At 42.0% G+C, this 21,514-nt stretch overlaps 1 protein-coding gene across 1 annotated transcript in view; it reads right to left on the reverse strand.

Moving 5' to 3' along the window:
- The window catches only part of LOC146323388 (titin-like), a 199,585-nt gene that overhangs the window by 77,852 nt on the left and 100,219 nt on the right, over positions 1-21,514 (reverse strand). The window contains exons 112-146 of the mRNA XM_084725583.1: positions 21,088-21,227; positions 20,039-20,165; positions 19,081-19,223; positions 17,975-18,098; positions 17,611-17,877; positions 16,807-16,904; positions 16,544-16,712; positions 16,122-16,391; positions 15,755-16,021; positions 15,393-15,671; positions 14,078-14,486; positions 12,706-12,830; positions 12,350-12,616; positions 11,973-12,242; positions 11,590-11,889; positions 11,201-11,503; positions 8,798-8,985; positions 8,465-8,579; positions 7,675-7,962; positions 7,358-7,509; positions 6,697-6,844; positions 6,363-6,540; positions 6,144-6,265; positions 4,938-5,225; positions 4,466-4,762; positions 4,159-4,345; positions 3,929-4,044; positions 3,436-3,735; positions 2,581-2,880; positions 2,261-2,366; positions 1,954-2,150; positions 1,505-1,813; positions 1,135-1,413; positions 664-963; positions 85-387 (exon numbers count right to left, since the gene is read on the reverse strand). Coding sequence (XP_084581709.1) covers positions 85-387; positions 664-963; positions 1,135-1,413; positions 1,505-1,813; positions 1,954-2,150; positions 2,261-2,366; positions 2,581-2,880; positions 3,436-3,735; positions 3,929-4,044; positions 4,159-4,345; positions 4,466-4,762; positions 4,938-5,225; positions 6,144-6,265; positions 6,363-6,540; positions 6,697-6,844; positions 7,358-7,509; positions 7,675-7,962; positions 8,465-8,579; positions 8,798-8,985; positions 11,201-11,503; positions 11,590-11,889; positions 11,973-12,242; positions 12,350-12,616; positions 12,706-12,830; positions 14,078-14,486; positions 15,393-15,671; positions 15,755-16,021; positions 16,122-16,391; positions 16,544-16,712; positions 16,807-16,904; positions 17,611-17,877; positions 17,975-18,098; positions 19,081-19,223; positions 20,039-20,165; positions 21,088-21,227 — 7,731 coding nt within the window. The remainder of the gene's footprint in view (positions 1-84; positions 388-663; positions 964-1,134; positions 1,414-1,504; positions 1,814-1,953; positions 2,151-2,260; positions 2,367-2,580; positions 2,881-3,435; positions 3,736-3,928; positions 4,045-4,158; positions 4,346-4,465; positions 4,763-4,937; positions 5,226-6,143; positions 6,266-6,362; positions 6,541-6,696; positions 6,845-7,357; positions 7,510-7,674; positions 7,963-8,464; positions 8,580-8,797; positions 8,986-11,200; positions 11,504-11,589; positions 11,890-11,972; positions 12,243-12,349; positions 12,617-12,705; positions 12,831-14,077; positions 14,487-15,392; positions 15,672-15,754; positions 16,022-16,121; positions 16,392-16,543; positions 16,713-16,806; positions 16,905-17,610; positions 17,878-17,974; positions 18,099-19,080; positions 19,224-20,038; positions 20,166-21,087; positions 21,228-21,514) is intronic.

Here is a 21,514-nt window from a genome sequence, read left to right on the forward strand (position 1 = left end):
AATTTTAGGCAGCTGTTGTTTAAGGTTTAAAGCTAAAAAAAAACACTTCCCTGTGGTAAATAAAAGGTTTGTAGAATTTCGTACCAATGGGATCAGCAGCCTTGATGGGCTGTGTGCTGCGGGATGGCTCACTGACACCAGCTGCATTCTCTGCTCTGACCCTGAACTGGTACTCCATGTCCTCTTTCAGGCCCGTGACCACATAAGAGAAACCAGGGACCAGGCTTGGGGTGACCCTCTCGTAGCGGTCGCCATCCTTCTCGATCTTCTCCACAATGTAGCCCTGGATGGGACAGCCACCATCATAGTCTGGAGCCTTCCAGGTGACTGTGATGGATTTGGACGTTGGATCATGAGCTTCCACCTGGATGGGCGGGTCTGGTTTCTCTGTAGAGTTGATATCAACAACAGAAAGTTGTATTGGAAAGAGTGGAAGGACCATGTTTGATCTAATTTTATTGACAGAAGTAGGAAGGAACAGTCATTTTACTTCTGTGGATCTTCTATTGGTTGATTTGACAACAATTTTGTGTTAATTTCAAATTATTTACTCATGGTTACCCAGTTTTACAGAAGAAGAAAAGTCTAGCAGACCTGAGAGGACGTACCTGAGTTATTGACAAATAATGACAAAACAGATGAACCCTCTGTGATGTTACTTACGCTTGATCTCCTCTGTGATGACCGGGTTACGTAGCTCCAGATACTGTCCGGCTCCGACCTTGTTGACGGCCTTCACTCTGAAATAGTACTCGCAGTTGATATAAAGGTCTTTGACGGTGTAGGTCAGGACATTCTCTCCTGACATGACAGGCATGTAGGTCTTCTTGGAGGCTTCGCGGCGCTCCAGGGTATAGCTGACGATTGGGGTGCCACCATCGTCCTCTGGGGCTTCCCAGCTGATCTTACAGGAGTTCTTGGTGGCATCACTGGAGCTGATGTCTTTACACTGACCAGGGAGGCCTGCAAAGAGGAAAAGTACATTAGAGGAAGACTGCTGCTTGTCTGTTGATCTAAATTGTGACAATGTTTGGTGGTAGAATCTGGGTGGATCCTACATTTGGACTGGTTTACAACAACCATAATCAGTATTTGAGCTCAGTCACATATGAACAAGGCATTGTTATCACCTACCAATGACTTTGACATTGACAGTTCCAGTGGCAGTTCCCAGGTTGTTCTCCAGGGTGATGGTGTAGGCGCCAGCGTCGGCACGTGTGCACTTGAGCAGCTCCAGGTGAGCGCTGTTCATCTCCACCGTCATGGAGAGCCGGTCATCGGCCTTACACTCTACTGTGTCCTTCTGCCAAACCATCTTGGGTGTTGGGATGGCCCTGTAAGGGATTTTCAGGTGCAGCTTTTCACCTTCGATCACAACCACATCTTGCGCCTCCAAATCCATGGTTGGACCACCTTGGGACCAGAGGACAGGATAGTTATTTAGGTTAAGTTATCAGTGGCTATGACTGCACTTCTTTTGAATGTAAATTCTGTTAGTGCTTACAGTCAGGATCCTTGGTGAAGACCTTGTCAGAGATCTCGGAGGGATCACTAACGCCAACAGAATTGATGGCACGGACCCTGATGACATACTTCTTCTCTGGTTTGATTCCATCATCAATCCTGAACTTGAGCTCCTTGATGGGTCTGCTGTTAACCCTCAGCCACTTCAGCTCAGGACGGGCTTCGGCCACCTCTACGTGGTAGCCGGTGACTGGGCAGCCGCCGTCTTTAGCCGGAGGCTTCCAGGTGACGTTGATGTGCTCTCTGCTGGCGTCGGGGATCTTCACTTCCAGAGGAGGAGATGGAGCGCCTGGAGAGAAGAGGAAGTTCAGTTTATATCTGAAATGTTTTCTTCCTGACCGTATTGTATAGTTTTTTAAAAATGATCTTCATTTATCAAGAACAAATCCATACATCTGCGTTTACAATAAATATTTTATGGTCCCTTACTGGTTGGATCCTCAATGGTGAGGATCTCTGTGGGTTCACTTGGATCTCCAACTCCAGCCTCGTTCTCAGCTCTGACCTGGAACTGCACTTCAGTTCCTTCGTCCACATCTGTAACCTTGAACTGAGTTTGTTTGTCTGGAGTCTTGCAGCACTTCAGCCAGCGAGTTCCCAGCTTCTCTTTCTTCTCAATCACATACCTGGGAAGTGATTGTATTCGGCATCATGAACATAAATATACACATCATCTCATTCATAATGTACACACGGTCACATTCTAAACCAGTTTTACAGAAGTTTGTTGTCTTACTTAGTAATGGGTCTTCCTCCGTGGCTCTTGGGAGGTTCCCATTTCAGCTCCACGTGTCTCTTGCCGACCTCCACCACCGTCAGGGCATAAGGAGGTCCAGGAGTTGCTGCAGAGATCATGACAAGTATTAATGTCCATACCAGACAGTTTATTGGTAGCTTTCTTTGCAGTCCTCCTCAGGGTCTTAAAATGAAATATAAATAACACTGAACCTCCACTAGGCGTGGCTTATATTGGGACTTAAATTTGGAAAAACAAAACTGTTGATATTTTAGAAGACCAATAAAAACCCAAGTTGCTGATAAATGTTTAGAACTTACTGAAAGTGTCTTTGGCGAGCACGGCGTCCTCCAGCTCGCAGAATTCACCCATTCCCACAGCATTCTCTGCAGCCACACGGAACACATACAACGAGCCTTCATTCAGGGGAGTAACCGAGTACTTGAGCTCCTTGACAGTGGTGTCGACAGTCTGCCAGGCCTTCCGCCTCACGTCCCTCTTCTCCACCACATAATTGGTGATGGGTGAGCCTCCGTCACTGCTGGGAGCCTGCCACTTCAGGTCAGCACTGATCTTGGTGATGTTTGCCACCTCCAGCCACTGAGGAGCTGATGGAGGATCTGTTGAACAGAAAACAGGAAAGAGGAAAATTAAAGGAAGGCAGTCTTTGTCTAATTTCTGGATTATTTTAGCCTAGAAATGCATTTCTTGAGCATTGTTCCTTAGAAATCATTATTTTGTAATTGCACAACAGTAGTTGGTGTCACAAACAGGATGAACATGAATGTGTATCTTTCCCAGGGAATCTTAAGGTAAATAAGGAAAAGGTACAACTGTAAGTAAACAGAGAATGAATATTTGTATCTGATAGACTTTGGTGAGTACTTGAGCTTTTTGGATAAACACCTTTATTTTCTTCATCTAGATTGTCTTGTTGAGTAATTTCACAACAGAGGATGGTATTACGAACATGAAGAATGAGTGTTGAAGAAAGGTTTGACTCACTACAAGAGGTAACTTCAATAAACAGAAATGTTTGAGGCAGTAAGGAGAAACATAAACAAGGTTTTTAAAGTACAAGTAAAAGAAACAGTAAATGCCAGGAAATTGTAAGGTAAATGAGGAAAAGGTACTGAAACCCTCCCACCCTTGTACTGTCTCTGAGTTGGACTTACAGAGTCTCTCCTTGCAGACCACAGGGTCGCTGGGCTCACTGGGTTCGCTCTCGCCGGCTTTGTTGACGGCCTTGACTCGGAATGAGTATTCCTGCTTCTCCTTCAGGCCCTGCAGCTGGTGCTCAGTCTGAGGAATGTCCTCTGCAATGCGGATCCATTCCTCACTTCCGGTCTTCTGGAACTCAATGATGTAGCCTTCGATCTTTGCTCCGCCGTCATGCTCAGGCCTGGTCCATGCCAGCAGGGCTGAGGTCTTGGCAATGTCCCTGATGACAGGTTTACCAGGAGCCCATGGAGGATCTGAAGAAGAGCAGGGTTTTATTATAATCATCTGATTACTCTTGATTCTAATCAACTTGTAACCAACTTATGATATAAAAGTAATTAAATTGTGATCTTGATACAACAGTCTTTAAAAATATAAAACATATGGTTACATCAGTTTTGTACTGAACTTGGCAGATAAATAATAACACTGATCAACATGATATACCGATGGGATCTTTGATGAGGACAGGATCAGTCTCTACGCTTGGTTTTCCAGGTCCAGCCAGATTCTCAGCCAGAACACGGAAGCGGTACTTCTTCTTGGTAGGGAGTCCCTTCACCCTGCAGCCATATGAAAGCAGGGTTAGAAGATATATTATCCATCTGTTCTTAATATATAAATGTTGAAAGTTCATCATTATTCCTGTAAGTTTCCTGACAGCTGTGATGATTTACCTGAAGGTCGTGTCCTTAATGGGCAGTTTGTTGCATCTGATCCACTTATCACTTTCTGGATCGAACTTCTCAACCCAGTATCCAGTGATGGGACTGCCGCCATCCTCATCTGGCTCAAACCAGGTCAAAGTAACAGCATCCTTGGCGATATCAGAAGGAGTGACTCTGGTTGGAGGGCCAGGAGGATCTAAAACAGAAGGAAAATGATGTCATTCATCTTTGGATATTTGTTTTACCATCTTACATCAAGCCATTAAAAGGGACCATTTTGATGGAATAGTTATACAGTAGAGTACAAATAACATACCGAAAGAATATTTGGCAACAATTGGCACATGCTCTGCAGGTTCGCCGATGCCATACTGGTTCTCAGCGCTGACCCTGAAGATGTACTCCTTCATAGCCATCAGCTTGCAGGCCTTGAAAGTGGTGTGTTTCACAGTGGCTGACAGCTTCACCCACTCCTCTTTGTCTGTCTGCCGACTCTCCACAATGTAGTTGGTGATGACTGAGCCCCCATCGTCCCTGGGAGGGTTCCACGCAAGGCAGCATGACTCATTGGTGATCTCGGAGATGTCGAAGGCAGCTGGAGGACCAGGTTTGTCTAAAGAGGAAGAAATAAAACGTGAAAATGAGGCAATATGGCAGTTTCAAGCAGACGCTTCAACAGTGGCAGCTTTACAATCTAAATTTGATATTGATAAGACTGACGAAGCCTTTATAATGGTTCGTTCAGTCTTTAGATTTGTTTTATTTGATATCCAACATGTAGTGGGTACCAAGAATGTTGACATCAATTGTGGCGGTGGCGCGTCCACAGGTATTGACTGCCTCGATGATGTAGGTGGCAGTGTCTCCTCTGGTGGTGCTGGAAATGGACAGCTTGGAATGTCCTGGCTGAGTGTCAATGGCAATGCGGTCATCTGCCCGCAGGACCAGGTCAGCCTTTGTCCACTTCACCCTGGGATCGGGCTTTCCTTTGACATCGGCAGGAAGCTCGATTTTGGTACCAGCCCTGGCAGTCAGTCCAGCCAGCAGCTTCACATCCAGCTGGATCTCTGGAGGCTCTGTGGGAACGTTTTAAAAACAAGTGTGTGGGAATGAAACAGGAGGAAACTACTTGCTCAAAATCACCATCCTGTGCAGGAAGATACATACCATTCTCATTTCTCTTGGTGCAAGTAACTAATTACAAATACTCAAATTACTGTAATTAAGTAGTTTTTTGGGGTACTTTTACTTTTATGAGTAGATTTTCAAGTCTGTACTTTTACTTGTACTTACTGTAAGTATGCATTTCATCATATAATCTACTTAGTTACTTTCAAAATCATAGTTGAGTACTGAGTACAATTAGAATTAATGTCCAAACCTTTCAACTGTATTTTTGTAGCCAATCAGATGATCTGGTTAAAAATGAGCCAATGAAAACAAAGACAGACAACTGAAAAACAAAACAAAATTGTGCAGGAGCAAACATTAAGGGTGTTAATGATTAATCATTAATTGATTGATTGCCATTAAGAATTTACCCAATTAGAAATGTATTCATTGATGTTAAATCAATAGTCATGGAAGTAACTGCACTGCATTTGTTGAATAAGGAAACTTAAACTTTGACTTAAAGTGAAAAAAAAAATTAGGAAGATAAAATGTGTTATGTATCTTATAAATTATGAATGATTAATCAGTTGTTAGTTTTTTCAACTGTTGGTTCAGGAAAACGCTGAGTAGTTTTTGAGAAAAAAATACCTCGTAGTTTTACTGAAGTATATTTCTAACACCAGTACTTTTACTTGTAATTGAGTAATATTTTAGCAGTGTAACAGTACTTGTACTTGAGTACAGATTTTAAGTACTCTTTCCACCACTGCTCTTATGCCTGATTCCAATTACTCGTACTCCAGATTCAAATAACTCCTGCTCCTGATTGCAGTAACTCTAACTCTAGTCCAGAGACATAGAAAGAGCGCCCCCTGGCCTACCTCTGGCATCGACGGCCTGGATCTCATCAGTGGCCCGGCATGGTCTGCTGGCTCCCAGTCTGTTGAAAGCTCTGACTCTGTAGGCGTACCACTGACCCTCAGTCAGGCCGGTCACCTGGTACCTGTGAACATGAAATGTAATTTATACACATCTGTCCCAAAATATATAGCAGGACACAACATCACAAATGGGCCAAAGAACACTGTGTTGAGTCTTACTTCAGTTCAGGTATGGGGTCACCACAGGGTTCCCACTTATCAGTACCGCGCTGACACTTGTCCACCACGTAGCCTTTGATCGGGGCACCACCGTCGTACTTCGGAGGCTCCCAGGACAGGAAGATGGTCTTGGCGCTCTTATCACGCCACTTCAGGTTCTCAGGAGGATCAGGTACAGCTGGAAAAATAAACATAATGCTGATGAGATTCTGGATATTTATAAATATATGATATTATAAAAACTTCAGATCTCCATCACAAAGGAAACGTCCTTGTTTATAGTTCTGATCTGAGTTAACCAGGTTCATCCGAGATAAACAGGACAAATACTCACTGGCAGGAGAGGAGACGTTGACAGGCTCATCGATATATGCCGGCTCTCCGGGTCCACACTTGTTACAGGCAGTGACACTGAACAAATACTCCTTTCCTTCAATCACATCTGTTACTGTGTGCTCCAGGTCCAGGATGCCAGTAGCCACCTGAAAAAAGGTCATTGCAATTGTGAGGCATTAAGCTACAGTAAACTTATTTGTCTCGGGCATGTTTTTTTCATCAGCGTTGCCTTTAACACCACATTATTTTGCACTTTGTGTGACAAACTTTTAGTTTTTGTGGCATCAAACTGAATTTTTCCTGGAATTTGATTGTTACTTGGCCTTGTCAAATTCACTACAAATTTCACCCTAAAAATCTTTTTTTTTTTTTTTTTTTTCCTTTTGTTTGATCAGGATGTTTTGGTTTTGGGGGCGGGGTTCACATGAAAAGGAAATTTAACAATAAACTGGAATAAATATAAGGCTATATGGTACAAAATGCAGAACCTCTGCCATGCGTCACTTGGGCACTGGGGAGTTTTGCGCATGTTTTTGCCCCAAACAGCCAAAAATATGTTGTATCTGTAGCTTGGTTTCATAGACACATTGAAAATGAAGCTGTTATAGTTCATTAATATTGATTCTCTGACAGAACTACAGGTAAACCCTCAGGTGTACCTTGGCCCAGGTCTTGCGAGATACTTCTCTCTTCTCAATCTGGTAGTGGGTGACCGGACTTCCTCCATCATGTTCTGGAGCCTCCCACATCATGTGGACATGGTGTCGGGTTACCTCAGCCACCTTGAAGTCTTTGGGGGCACTGGGGCATGCTGGGAAAATAAAGGTACCAAAAATAAATTAGTGAGAAGAAAAACTTTCCTACCCTGCAGATCTTGCTCAGGGTTTTTGTTGGCTGGGGGTATTACCTGGCATGCATTGGGTGGTGAGATTGCTAGTTTAATGTTTATTTTGGATTTTGGAAATATTGCTGTTACCAATGACGTTGACTTCAATATCTCCAGAGACGGATGACACGTCGTTCTCTAGCTGCAGTGTATAGATGCCTTTGTCTGGACGGACGCTTGGTGTGACTGTCAGTTCTGTGTATGTGGGCTTTGTCACCATGGAGACACGCTCATCAGCGGTGGTCAGCTCCTTGTCTCCGAAAGTCCACTTGGCAACGGGGGTCGGGTATCCAGTGATGGGGACTCTGATGGTGAGAGGCTGAGGGACAATCACCTCCAGGCCTTTCCTGAAACCACTCAGATCGAAGGTTGGACCAACTGCCGCAAGAGAAACATATTTTACTGTTATTTTTCTAATACTGCCATCTGCTGGATTACTTCATTTCCTCAGTCATGAATCAAAAAGACTGTTATAGTTCTGAACAAAAAAGGGTAACCCATGGGTCTATAACTTTGTGCTTATTTCCTAGAAAGAATTATGTAAGCTCAGACAGAGTTCTTTGATTTAGTTGAATTTCTACATCGTGAATGACATTTAAATCCCAGTAATTATGAAATACTTATGAAATACCCCCCAAAAAGAATTAATTTCATTGTGTAAACAATATTTAGAGTTGATGTTAGCTAACAATCAATAATGTTAATACCAAAATCAAACCAAGTCTTCACTGAAGCATTAACAAGTACACAAAATGAAGTTACTTTGCACATATGGTTGTATCTTTGGGATTTTAAATAGAACATAAAAGAGAGTTCTACTGATTCAACAACATCAGAGTATAAAATTCAACTGTTGTTGTTTGTTCTAGTTTGTTTGTACCATGAGGGTCGTCAGCGAGCAGAGGTCCAATTTGCTCTGCTGGATCAGAGACGCCGGCTGCGTTCTCAGCACAAACTCTGTAGAGATACTTCTGACCAGGTTTCAGACCGGTGACCTAAAGGGAACAAGAAAACAATAAAAAGAAGTAGTCAGCTCTGATGAACCAGCAAATACTCAATTACTGTTGAAGATAAAATCCATCACGGAACCAAATATGACAAAAAATGTAGTTTTAAAATGTTGCTCAAACAAGTAAATAAAAGTAAAAATAGAAAAAGAAGACAATTAAATTTAAGTCAGAGGAGCATTTAAACTCAGCAGTGCAATCTGTACCCGGTATGAGAGGTCAGGACACAGTCTGGCGTTACAGCGGAGCCACTTATCGGTGCCCTCGTCACATTTCTCGATGATGTAGCCGGTGATCATGCTGCCGCCATTGCTGATGGGAGTCTCCCAGGTCAGCGTGACTGCCGTCTTGATTTGATCGCTGTAGTTCAGGTTCAGGGGTGGGCTCGGCCTCTCTGCAACAGCAACACAAAACGACCAATGAGATCAGAAAACATCTCAGGCCTCTTAGTGGGTGGCTTTACAGGGTTTTGTAGCAACCAGTGCTGGGTGGGTTATAGTTGTTATATATTTTTTTCCATTATAAGGTCATTCTGGTTACTTTGCTTCTTCATTTATTTCTCATACTTGTAGAGTGGAGATGCTTCCATACAAACAGGTTATCCTCAGTGATTGATTCTTTCTCTTCACATCCTAAGTCATCATCAGGATGACACTGCTACAGTTAGCCAGTTGGAATATGAGAGGGTTAAATGGTCCTGTTAAACATTCAGCTTGTTTAGATTTCCTTCACAGGAAGAATATTGATATCGCCTTTATCCAAGAGTCACATCTTATAGTTGCAGATGTACATCGATTTGCTAACAGATTTTACTATGTAGCAGCATCTGCTTCTTATGTTTCCAAAGCTTGTGGTTCCCTTATGTTTTTAAAACGCTCCCTATCGATAAATATCTTGGAGAAATTTGGCAGTAGAGACGGGCAAATTTCATTGATAAAAACTATTATTGAAGGACGTAAAATAGCTTTTTTGTCTGTTTTGTCTGTTGTCTAACCAATGTGACCAAGAATTCTTCCACTACCTATCCATGATACTCTCAGAGCTTCAGGATTATGCATTGATTATGGGAGGGGATATGACTGCCATTTTGGATCCCAATTTAGATCGCTCAAATCCACGGGAACAGCACTCCCATTCCCAAATCTCTGCATCATCTTTTCTGTCTCAGGTTATTTCAGACATTAATCTGTTAGATGCATTCAGAGTGGTTAATCTTATAGCCAAACAATATAGTTTCTTCTCAAATAGACATAGAACCTACTCACATATAGACTACATTTTTGTTTCCCCAGCCATTTCAGAAATACATGATGCATTAATAGTGCCCTGCCCGTTGTCTGACCATGCTGCCATATTGGTCAATCTTACCTTAATAAACAGACCTACTAAAGTATCCTGCTGGCGTTTTAACACCACCCTCTTGGAAAAGGGAATATCAAGCTGGCAAAAGGTAGTAAAAGCAACTCACTCTCATCTAAAGTGGCATACTCACAGTCCTATCTTTCATAATTTTGCCCTCCTTACTGGAGGCATCCCCTCCTCAGAGCATTCAACGATTTGCAATTATCATTTGTTTTACCTGGTTCTTCATTTTTCTTGTACCTGCAACTCAGATCTTCGATGCGTGCCTGTGGGGAACCCTGGGACCATCCTTTACAAACTCATGAGCTTCATATCCTTTTAGACGTTGGTGTCAAATCAAGTGGTTTAGTTTTTAAGCTTTATACTGTTATTGAACTCTTCTTGTGGCCCACTTGCTATTCAACAGGTATGGGAGAGAGACATTGGTAATGTGGACTGGTTTGCTGTCTTGGACAACTTGGATTGTACATCCCAAAATCCTAACCATAAACTTATTAATTTTAATTTTATACATAGGCTATACCTCACTCCTAGAAAACGATACCTCATGAAACTTGCATCCTCTCCAACTTATCATTAATGTGTCCTGCAATTGCTACTTTTTGGAAAGAGGTATCATCTACCTTAACAGATTTACTGGATGTGTGTATACCTTGTTCTCCCAGGCTGTTGATTTTGAATGATACATCATCACTGGCTCTTTCTCCCTCCAAATATTATTTTTTTTGTTTTCAGGCCTCACAGCAGCAAAAAAGATGTTAGCGCTTAGATGTAACCCCCCCATACCTCTCACTCATGTACAATGGCTGACATCTTTTTTGAATATTATACTTTTTGAACAATCTATAGCCAGAATTCATGGAGCCACCGAATGGACTATTCAGACATGGACCTCTGTAGCTGCAGATGTCAAACAGCTGTTGATCTGAACATGTTACCTGTATACTATTATGTTGTATGGAAGTGCATTTCATTTGAAGGCTGGTAATTTGTGAATTTGTGTATTATTTAAGATAGAACTATGGTGGGAGGGGAGGGGAGGACACAGGTCGCCACAGGGGTGGGGGGCTTGACCTTGAATGGTCACAGTGGGGTAGACATTCTTTAATACCTTTTCTGCTGCTGTAAGTTTATTTGATCTACCTCTGATGAAATAATACAAATAAATAAATAACTGATAACAAAATGAAAACCTCAGGTTTTTTTATGAGATCAAATTAATATTCGAACCACTGGTTTTCCCTCACCGATGGGATCCATGATCTTGACAGGGTTGGTGGCGGCGCTGGGTCTGCCGATGCCAGCCTTGTTCTCGGCGCGGACTCTGAAAATGTACTCCTTATTCTCCACCACGTCGTTAAGCGCGGCTGAGCGGTCGTTGGCACCACAGACAAGGGCTGCCTCCCACTTCACGGACGTCCTGTCACGGAGTTCGATCACGTAGGCAGTGATCTCTGAGCCACCGTCAAACTTAGGAGGCTCCCAGGTGACGGTGGCACCGAACTTGTTCACATTTGCGACAGCCACGTTCTCAGGAGCATCAGGGACATCTGATGGTAGAAAATAAATACATGAAGGATTTCACTGGATAAAAGTGTGCGGCAGGTTATTGAATGTCAGTGGGGTCGTTTCTTACCGAATTTGTTCTTGGCCTGGACGGCGTCCTCGGTGGCGACGACAGGTCCGCTGCCAACGCGGTTGCGGGCACAAACTCTGAACAGGTACATGGAGTCCTTCTGGAGGCCACTGACACAGTACTCTGGAGTATCAGCGCGGTCTGTTGCCAGCGTCCAGGTCTTACGCTTAATATCGCGTCTCTCCACCACGTAGGCGATGATCTTGCTTCCACCATCGCTTTCTGGTTCCTCCCAGGCCAAACTGACCTCACCATCAGCAGTGTCGACCACTCTCAGGTTCTTGACGGGTCCGGGGACATCTGGAAAAAAACAACATGATGTTCTGACATCCGCATCTAGCAGTTACCCAATCACAGGTCACTGATTTCACACCCAGACTCACCAATCACATCCAGGTTGATGAATGCCTGTCCTTCGCCGTGCTTGTTCTTGATCACCACACGGTACCGTCCCTGGTCCTCCTTGCTGGGGCTCTTCAGGCGGTACTCAGTCTTGTCGATGGATGTATCAATGTTCTGCACAGGCAGAGTGGTGCCCTCAAAGAACCACTCAGCGTCTGCACGAGGGTAGGCATCGTAGGGCACAGTCATGACGAAGGGCTTACCGGCATCCGTCACCAAGTTCTGGTCAGTGGTTTTGATCTTTGGAACAGCTGCAGAGGAGGTACAAGAAGTTATTAAATGTTTGTTTTCCATGGAGTAACCCTGATCCCTTGATCAGTCTGAGTCAGTATGGGTGTCTCAGTGTTCATTGACTCACCTGCCAGCTCCAGCTTGGCTCTGGCATCCTTGTCTTTGGCCACGATCCTGTACTCTCCCTGGTCCCTGGGTCTGATCTCACACACTTGCAGTCTGTGAATTTTACCCTCGCTGATCATCTGGTATTTGTCTCCCTGGACGATAATCATATTGTTCCTCATCCACTTCACCTCCACCCTGTCCTTGTTGAGCTCCACCTCGAACACGATGTCTGAACCCGGAGGTTCGAACATGTCCTGAGGAGGTCTGACGATCTCGACTGGGGTCTCTGCAGGACAGAAGAAATACACCACATGTGAGGATTCAGAAACAGAAATGTTCACCTCAGATGTTTGTGAAGAAAGTCGAATAGTTTACCTTCAACAAAGAGGCGTGCTCTGGTCCTCCTCTCATCCACTCCACAGGCGTATTCACATTCATCATCAGGTCTGCACGTCTTGATGATCAGTCTGCATGTCTTGCCTTCTTTTTCCATGTGATATCTGCAGGACACACATACAGTTAAACTTGTTATATTGTCCCTCTGCAGGTCATAATATGTATGTGTGTTAATTCTGACGTGATTCCTTCAGGTAACCTCATCTGTGATGTGACCAACCTAGTTTACTCTCTTTTTAGTTTTGTTTGTTTAGTTGTTTTTCAGTTAGTGATGGACTTTATACTGGATCATTCCCTGTCCTGTATAATGATCCTAAATCTCCTCTCCCGGACATACGCAAAGTAAACTGAAAGCTGTTCTTGAACCATCTGGAGTATATGCATGGATTTGGATTTGGTCTCTTGAAAGAATGTGAAAGATAACACTCACAGTCAGAATCACTGTTAAATACCATAGATAGAGTTTTATAGACTCATTAACTGGAAAACACAATGAGACCACAACATTTAGCCAATGACCACAGAAAATTAGGTATGTTAAGGTGTTTTCCTGAAAAAGGTCATCTGGCAATCCCAGATACCCTCTACTCCAGAGTAACTGAAGGATAGACACACTGAGGTGCTTTTTCCCCTGTTGAAACTAAAATTTGTGCATAAAAAGGTGTCAGAACCAAAGACACACACGCACACACACACACACACACACACACACACACACACAGCAAAACCATCAAAATGTACATATCTGTTCTAGCTTCATATTACAAGTCAAAACTGCATATCGTCATTTTGGAGGTCAGACTGCAGCGGCCATGTTGAGACCAAGACATTGCTGATAACTAAACGCTAACTTGAACTAAGATGCTGAACAGTGACAGATTAGAACATCTGAAATGATCTAAGAGCAGTTTGCGGGTATTTATCGATGGAAGTGAGTTACTAGATTGACTGAACCTTTGCCAGGACCGTTTCATCCAATGGTGTAATAAAAGTCTTCATAGGTAAACTGTCTCAGTTTTGTAATGGTCTGTGGCATTGATTGTGCCTCCCGGTGTGATTGATTTACATCGATTGAATCACAAGAATCTGAGCTTTCCAAAGATATGCCGAATGTGTTTCCACTGTTAAACATTAGCTGTGTACTTAACGGTCTGTGTACTGTCAGACTTCTTCAGACATTGTTGGAGATCTGTGTTCTCACTTCATTGTGTGTACCTTTGGACTGGTGTGTTTTGTTGATTCTTCAATAAATGAAACTACAAAACCACAACTTCAAATCCCCTAAATTCCCTTAAAATAAGACAGAGGCTGTGACCTGGGTGTGGTAGTAAAGTTTTTGAGAAATTGATACCTCGGTCCTTCTCTGATCTCGCGTCCATTCCTGTACCACTTCACTGCTGCCTTCTCTTTGCTCAACTTGCAGGTGAACTCCGCGTCCTCAAACTCAGTGATGGTCTGGTCTTTGAGCTGCGCTGTGAAGTCCGTCGGTGCCTCGCTGATGATCAGCTCAGCCGCGCACTTGTCGTCTCCGACCACGGCAGTATACTCGCCCTCGTCTTCCATCACGCAGTCCTTGATGGTCAATGTGTGTTTGAGGCCGTCGGCTCTGTAGACGATGCGCTTACTAAGTGTGACCTCCTGACCGGCTTTCATCCACCTCACCGTCACCTCGGGACGATTCACCTTACACACGAAGCTGATGGTCTTCTTCTCCTGAGTCTCGATGTCCTCAATGGGGTCCAGGAATTTCAGCTTCTCCTCTGTGGAGACAGAATCAGAATACAATTAATAACTCAGGTCTGTTTTCTATGAGCCACTGTTCACACGGAGGGATAATGACGTTTCAAAACTCCTGCACTCTCAGAAGAAGCAGTACATCATACTATACAGTACTCATATTGTATCTGTCTATCACGGCACACCACAGGGCTCTGTCTCTCTTATGTGGATAATTTGGGTCAAAACGTGTCAGATAAATGTGTGTGTGAATCTTTTTTTATTGTTGTTCAAAATACCTTTCATCAGCTGAAACTTGTTCTATATGTAGATGAGACCAATCTGATGTTGTAAACTAAATGATGAGGCCACAAAATATTACTTCAAAGGTCACTTCTGAGGTAAAGAGACTGAGGTGGAGTATTTTGATCAATGACTTTCTCATTTTTGTGCCACATGGTGAAAAGACCGAGGCTAAAATTGATTTCATTTTTTAAACAAATGAGTGAAATTTGAGTATTTTATATTCTCAACATAGAAAACGTTGAATGAAAATGAATCTTGTTATATAGTTTAAATAAAAAATGAATTTCTGGAAGGAGGTGGTCTAAAATCCTGGGTTTTAGAATCTGTATGACATTTACATCCCTTTATCTTGGAAATATTCCTGATGGACTGAGTAAAGACGAAACTAACCTGCTAAAGAAAAAGAAAAACTGCCCGACTACAGGCCTCTTTGTCATTTCTTATAAATATAATTTTCATACGATATTATGTTTTAAATTAGACAAATTTCCTTGATTTTCAGATCATCTGATGACTCACTTTCTATTTATTTATCATTTTTATTTATTTATGATTCATTTTCTGATCTTTTATCAGTTTTTTTGTTTACTGGTGAAAAATGTTCATAAATAAAAGTTTTAAAAGATAAAAATGCTGCCCCTTACCTGCGACTTTGGCGCTGGCAGTGCACTTGGCATGCTCTGCTCTCTGATTGGTCAGGCTGATGGTGTAGCTGGCCTCATCAGCCTTCTGGGCATCTCTGATCCTCAGAGAGAAGACGTTGTCCCTCTGACCCATCATGTACTTGCTGCTCTCGAATATGGTCTCCTCGTTCTTCAGCCACTTGGCCTTCGCTCCCTCCGTGTTCGTCTCGCAGTTGAAGACGATCTCACTTCCTTCCTTCACCTCCGTGTCTTTGATCGGCGTGATAATCCTCAGTTTCTCTGAAAAATAAAAGGCAAAGTCATTAAAACCAAACCTGAAACAACTCAAACTCAATACACGGAACAAGGAATGACAACCTTACCGATCACAAGCAGATCGGCTGAGGCTCTGACGCTGCCGATGTGAGCAACATAGCCTCCCTCGTCCTTCAGCTCGCAGTTTTTCACAATAAGAGCCCTTCTCTTTCCCTCGCTAACAATGGCATATTTGTCCCCAGCTTCCACCTCCTTGTCCCCTCTGAACCATTTCACCTCGTAGGTTTCCTTGGAGACGGAGCAGGTGAACTCTGCTTTCTCGCCCTCAACCACCTCCTGGTTCTGAGGACGAGCGATGAACTCGGCTGCCAGCTCTGGAGAGAAGAAGAAGTTGAAATCAGGAAATACATCATCACATAAATGAAGTAAAGATGTGAAATGTTGTTTCTCACTGACTATCTGTTTTTTTCTCACCGTTGAGTTTGAGTGTGGCCGACGTCTTGACAGAGGGACTCAGTCTGCAGTTGTACTCTCCGGCGTCCTCCATCCTCAGGTCCTGAATGATCAGGATCCTCCTGCGTCCATCCACGATCTGCTCGTAGCGGCCACCTTCCGGCAGCTCTTCGTCACCGCGGTACCACGTGACATCAGCACTGGCCTTCGACACCTCGCAGATCATCTTCACGCTGTCGGTCTCTGTTCCCTCTACGTTGGACAGGTTCTTGGTGAACCTGGCTGCCTCCTCTGTGACCAATCACATGACAGCAGGTGAGAGGGTGAAATCTGCCCTGAGCTTCGACTGTCAGGATTTTTGTCATTAATAAATTATGATGATCTTTTTGGAAATGAAACATTTAACAGAATTAATGAATAAAATAATGAACACTGTTTCTGACCGATGACAGTGAGCATGCCGGAGGTCTTGGAGGTCCTGGCGTCACACTCGTACTCGGCCTCATCATCAAACACCGACTTGTGGACGATGAGGATCCTCTGGACACCCTTAGCAATGATCTCGTATTTCTTTCCTTTCCTGATCTCGCCGCCGTCCTTGAACCAACGAACCTGCGCGGCAACAACAACAGGGTCACGAGAGCAGAACTTTGACTGATCTTTATTCGTCCATCTGTGATTGGACGCTCAGGTCAGGTGGTCTCACCTTGGCGGACTCGCGGGACACTTCACATTCAAACTTGGCAGATTCTTTCTCTTTGACCTCGACGTCCTGCAGAGGCTTTGTGAACTCCACATGAGGAGCTGAGGATGGACACATGACACGGTTACAACACGCCATCATAATGTGGTAGTAACAATAATACTACTAATAATAATAATGATAATGACAATAATGAGTTTTTTTCAGTGATAATTTCTTTTCACATTTATATTCTTGGCACAAATGATCCTCCGTACATTCAAATCAAACTGAGCAGAATTTAAAAGATTTTAAAATTAAAATATAATTTTGACAATGATTAAACGCAACAATTAAAGCACTGTGATATATTGTATAACATTATATTCATAATTAATTATTAGTCTTAATAATATAATTTTAGGAAATCTAAACTATTATGATATAAACTGTTAGATATTTTATAATTAGATAGTGTTTCATTGATTTATTATATTGATATTAATTGATATTATTTTATTCTTGGCATAAATGGGCCTCCATACACAACCCTTGAAATGAATTATAATTAAATTAATCTAAATTTAAATTTTAAATTAAATTAAATTAAACTGAGGTCAAAATGTGCTGACACGTGTAATCTGTGTCTAACCTGACTGAACTTTTATTTTCTTACTTTTCACAATACTACCTGTTTTAAATTTAAAGAGACATTTTTATTTATCAAAACTTTGAATTATGATCCAGAATTATTTTACTGTTCAGCTGAGTGGAGCTGATATTTTCTGTAAAATCAAAGAAACGTCTGGTTAACGTTTTCGTCCTTACGCGTGACCTCCAGGTAACAGGATGTCTTGAACTCTTTGGCGTCACATATGTACATCTTGGCGTCGTCCGGTGAGCAGTCATGGATGACGAGCTTCCTCTTACGTCCGTCAATGATCATGTCGTACTTCTTGGTCTTCCGGAGCTCCTGTCCCTCTCGGAACCAGCGCACCTCAGCGTTCTCACGGGAAACTTCGCACTCCAGCGTGGCAGTTGCCTCCTCCTCCACCGTCTGGTCCTCCAGTGGCTTCGTGAACTCCACTGGTGGCTCTAAATGCACACACACACACACACACACACACACACGTTAAACACACTGATCTCACTGTGAGGCGTTCAGTGTTCGTGGTGCATTCGGGTGTCTCACCTCTCACGATGAGTTGAGCGTGAGTCTGGAACTCTTTGGAGGTCAGTTTGACCTCGCCGGCCTCCGACAGCTTCACATCTCTGACGGTCAGAGCGTGAATACGACCCGCCACCCGAGTCTTAACCTGCGGGGACGGAAACAAACACACGTTTCATCATTTCTTTACATTTATTAAGTCAAGTTTGAATCTTTATCTTGATCTTTATTATGATTAATTGTTGTGTTTGTTATTTCTATTTTATAGAACATATTTTATTTTTTACCTACTTACAATTTATATTTCTTTTTTTTCTTTTTGATTAATGTATTATAATCACTGGTTCATTTTTCTATCATAAAATAATAATTTAAAACCACCAATAAAAAAAATCACCGATCTCAGACTCAGAAATGTTTTTTATTGCCGGGACGTTGGTGCAGAACACCATGTTAATGCTGACGGTTGTTCATGTAAGGTGTTGGTGACAGGCAGGCGGGGGGGCGGGGACTTAAAGATAACAGCAGCTGCTCTCTGATAACTCACAGTATTTTTAACTGCAGCCTCAACACTGTAAAAAACTACATGCTGAATTTTGAAGAGCTGCTTTTTTTGTTAAAAATTTCAGTTCTTGTTTTTTTAAAGTTCTGCTGCCTTGATGTGAATCAATAAAAGTCTATTAAGTGACACGATTATTTTAGTTTTTAGTTAAAATTTTAGCATCTGACCAAATGAAAGGTTGCAGATTGAGATTTTTACAGTGCGTGAACTGGAAAAGGAAGATTTTTTTAAATTAACTGAATGTGAGATCAAGCAGATTTTCTGTCTCTGATTTTTTTTGTAAAATTGTTATTTTAAAACTGTATAATGACCAAAATATGAATGACTTTAAAATAAAATATGAATATATGGTCACTTTTTTAACTTGTAGAGTGGAAATCTGGTCACATAATCACCACCGTTTTTTCCTAAAATCAGATTTTTTAAGTGAATCATTAGTCCGATGGATGAACACGAATGAACTCAAGTTATTTCATTTAAACAAACTGATCCTGAAAACGTTTTATTTGGTCATTTATGACTCGATAAGGAGATGAAACTGAGACGCCGGTCATGTGATCAGACTCACCCGGTCACTGGCCTCCATCTTCTGTCCTCCCAGGAACCACTCCACGACGATGCCCTCGTACGACAGCTCGCACTCGAAGGTCGCCGTCTCTCCGGCTGTCACCGTCACGTCCTTCAGAGGACGCAGCAGCCCGATGGACCGAGCTGAAGGAGAAAAAGAAGACGACATGGTTAAACGAACCAGCATGCATCTGGACGTCCTCAGCTGATCTGAGGCTCCAGAAAGTTTCATGTTCCTGCTCCTCCAATCAGAAAGCAGGCTCTCACTTTAGATAAAGTCTCTAAAATAAACTCAGGAGCTGATTGGCTGAAGACTGACAGAGACACTCGACACTGACTGTGGACTGTCTGTCCGCTGGTGGACAGAAAACATGTCTGTTGGTTTCTTTCTTTGATGTAAAGAAGTGAAGTTACCAGATCAGACACGAGGCAGAATGTAGATCTTTAAAGTAATTCACACAGTTTAAAACCAAACTGAGTAAAATCTGCTCGAATGTTTTAAAATGTTTCTGTAAAAAGCTTAAAATGATTCAGGAAAAACACATACAAGTACTTTTTGAGCCAACTTTATAACTAATCTGTTTTTAAAAATCTCACCACCAAACTTAGATTTCAGATTTTCAGATACTTTATTTGTTAATCTGCAGATTTTTCAATCAGAGTCTAGAAAACATCCAACAAAAAAAGGTTTCTACCACAAAATCTTTGTGAGAAATTAATGTATTGAGTCAAAGTTATCAAAGAAATACTGATGAAAAACTGTACAACTAAACATTGTTTTATACTTAAATAATAATAAGAATGTGTTTATATGTTTACTTTTGTCCAAACAAGCTGTATTTTGGAATCTGACCAAAGTTCCAACCAAGTTTGAAACTTAAAAGACATAAAAATATTTTTTTTTTCAGACACGAACAGCTCAGACATATAAACATTCAAACATATATTAGTGGTGTCACCTTTGACCCGCAGCTGAGCGTTGGATTTGGCGTTGGCTGCTGAGAAGTCGACGCCTCCAGCCATGTCCATACGGACGTTATAGAGGATCAACATGTGTTTTGTTCCTTCCTCCTTGATCTCAACATCCTGAACAGAAAACAAGAACGTTTAGTTCAAAACTTCACCTTTAAATAACAAATAAAAGTCCTGTGTTCAGAATTATACTGAAGTCAAAGTGGATGGGTGGAGCCCCCTGGTGGCCTACAGGGGAGTGTTAACCACAACATGGACAAATCCAATAAAGACATAAAAGCACAGAAAGCATCAAAATCCACTTCAAGTATCTAAAGTAAATGTCATCATTATACAAAATGGCATCAAAATAAAAATATTATTACTGCATCAATGTGAAAACAGCTTTTCATATTTCTGAGGTAAAGTTTCATACACTTCATGTGTACAACTGTCAGTGGTGGAAAGAGCACCAAAAATACTGTTACACTGCTAAAACATTACTCAATTACAAGTAAAAGTACTAGAGTTAGAAATAAGTAAAGTAAAAGTACAAAGTATTCATTGCAAAAAGTACTCACAGTATTAGATACAGTACTTTTAACCACTGACGTCACGTCTCCAAACTAGGGTTGCAAATTTTATGCACTTTCATGAACCAATAGCTTTTCTTTCTCTCATTTTTCTCATTTTTCATTTTTTTTTCAGTTTTTTAATCGGCTAGATTCTGAACTGCAATTAATCAATTAATGATTATCATTAACATCCTTACTCCAAACACTGCCGCCGTGTTTTGTTTTTTGTTTGTATTTCTTTGTTTTCATCGGCCTGTTTGTGATCAGATCATCTGATTGGCTACCAAAATGCAGATGAAAGGTTTAGATATGAATTCAGATTTTACTTGGTACTCTACTATGATTTTAAAAGTAACTAAGTAGATTACGTCTTGTAAGTTCAGACTTGGAAAATTTACTCATAAAGTACAAGTACCCCAAAAAACGACTGAATTACAGTAATTTGTTACTTCCACCTGTGACAGTTTCAATGTGAGACTCACAGAAGACTGATGCAGAGCTTCTCCCTTCAGCTTCCAGTTTCCGTGGACGTCCTCTTCTGAAATCTCTGTCTCAAACTTGGCTGTTTCTGTCTCTGTGACCTCGACACTGTACAGCGGACGAACAACCTTGATGTCACGCTCTGTAGGAGAGAAAGAAAAATCAGTATATACTACTAGTGACCCCTGGTGGCCAAAGTATGGACACACCAACCAGCTGTGCAGCAAAATATGGTCGCTGTGGGAAAATCTGGTGTACCTCAGGCTGCTGTTCTCGGTCCTCTGCTAGACTCAATTTAGTAAAATTTCACTTTTAGGCCAAATTATATGAAATACATTTCAATCATACTCTACATATAAAGCAGATGATCACATTGGAAATCTATTTTGGTAATTCGAGGTTCTGAAAAACTGGATGTCACAAAACTGC

Source organism: Lutjanus erythropterus, chromosome 8, assembly GCF_056507025.1.
Source record: "Lutjanus erythropterus isolate fLutEry1 chromosome 8, fLutEry1.hap2, whole genome shotgun sequence".
In the NCBI taxonomy this organism is placed as follows: domain Eukaryota; kingdom Metazoa; phylum Chordata; class Actinopteri; order Lutjaniformes; family Lutjanidae; genus Lutjanus; species Lutjanus erythropterus.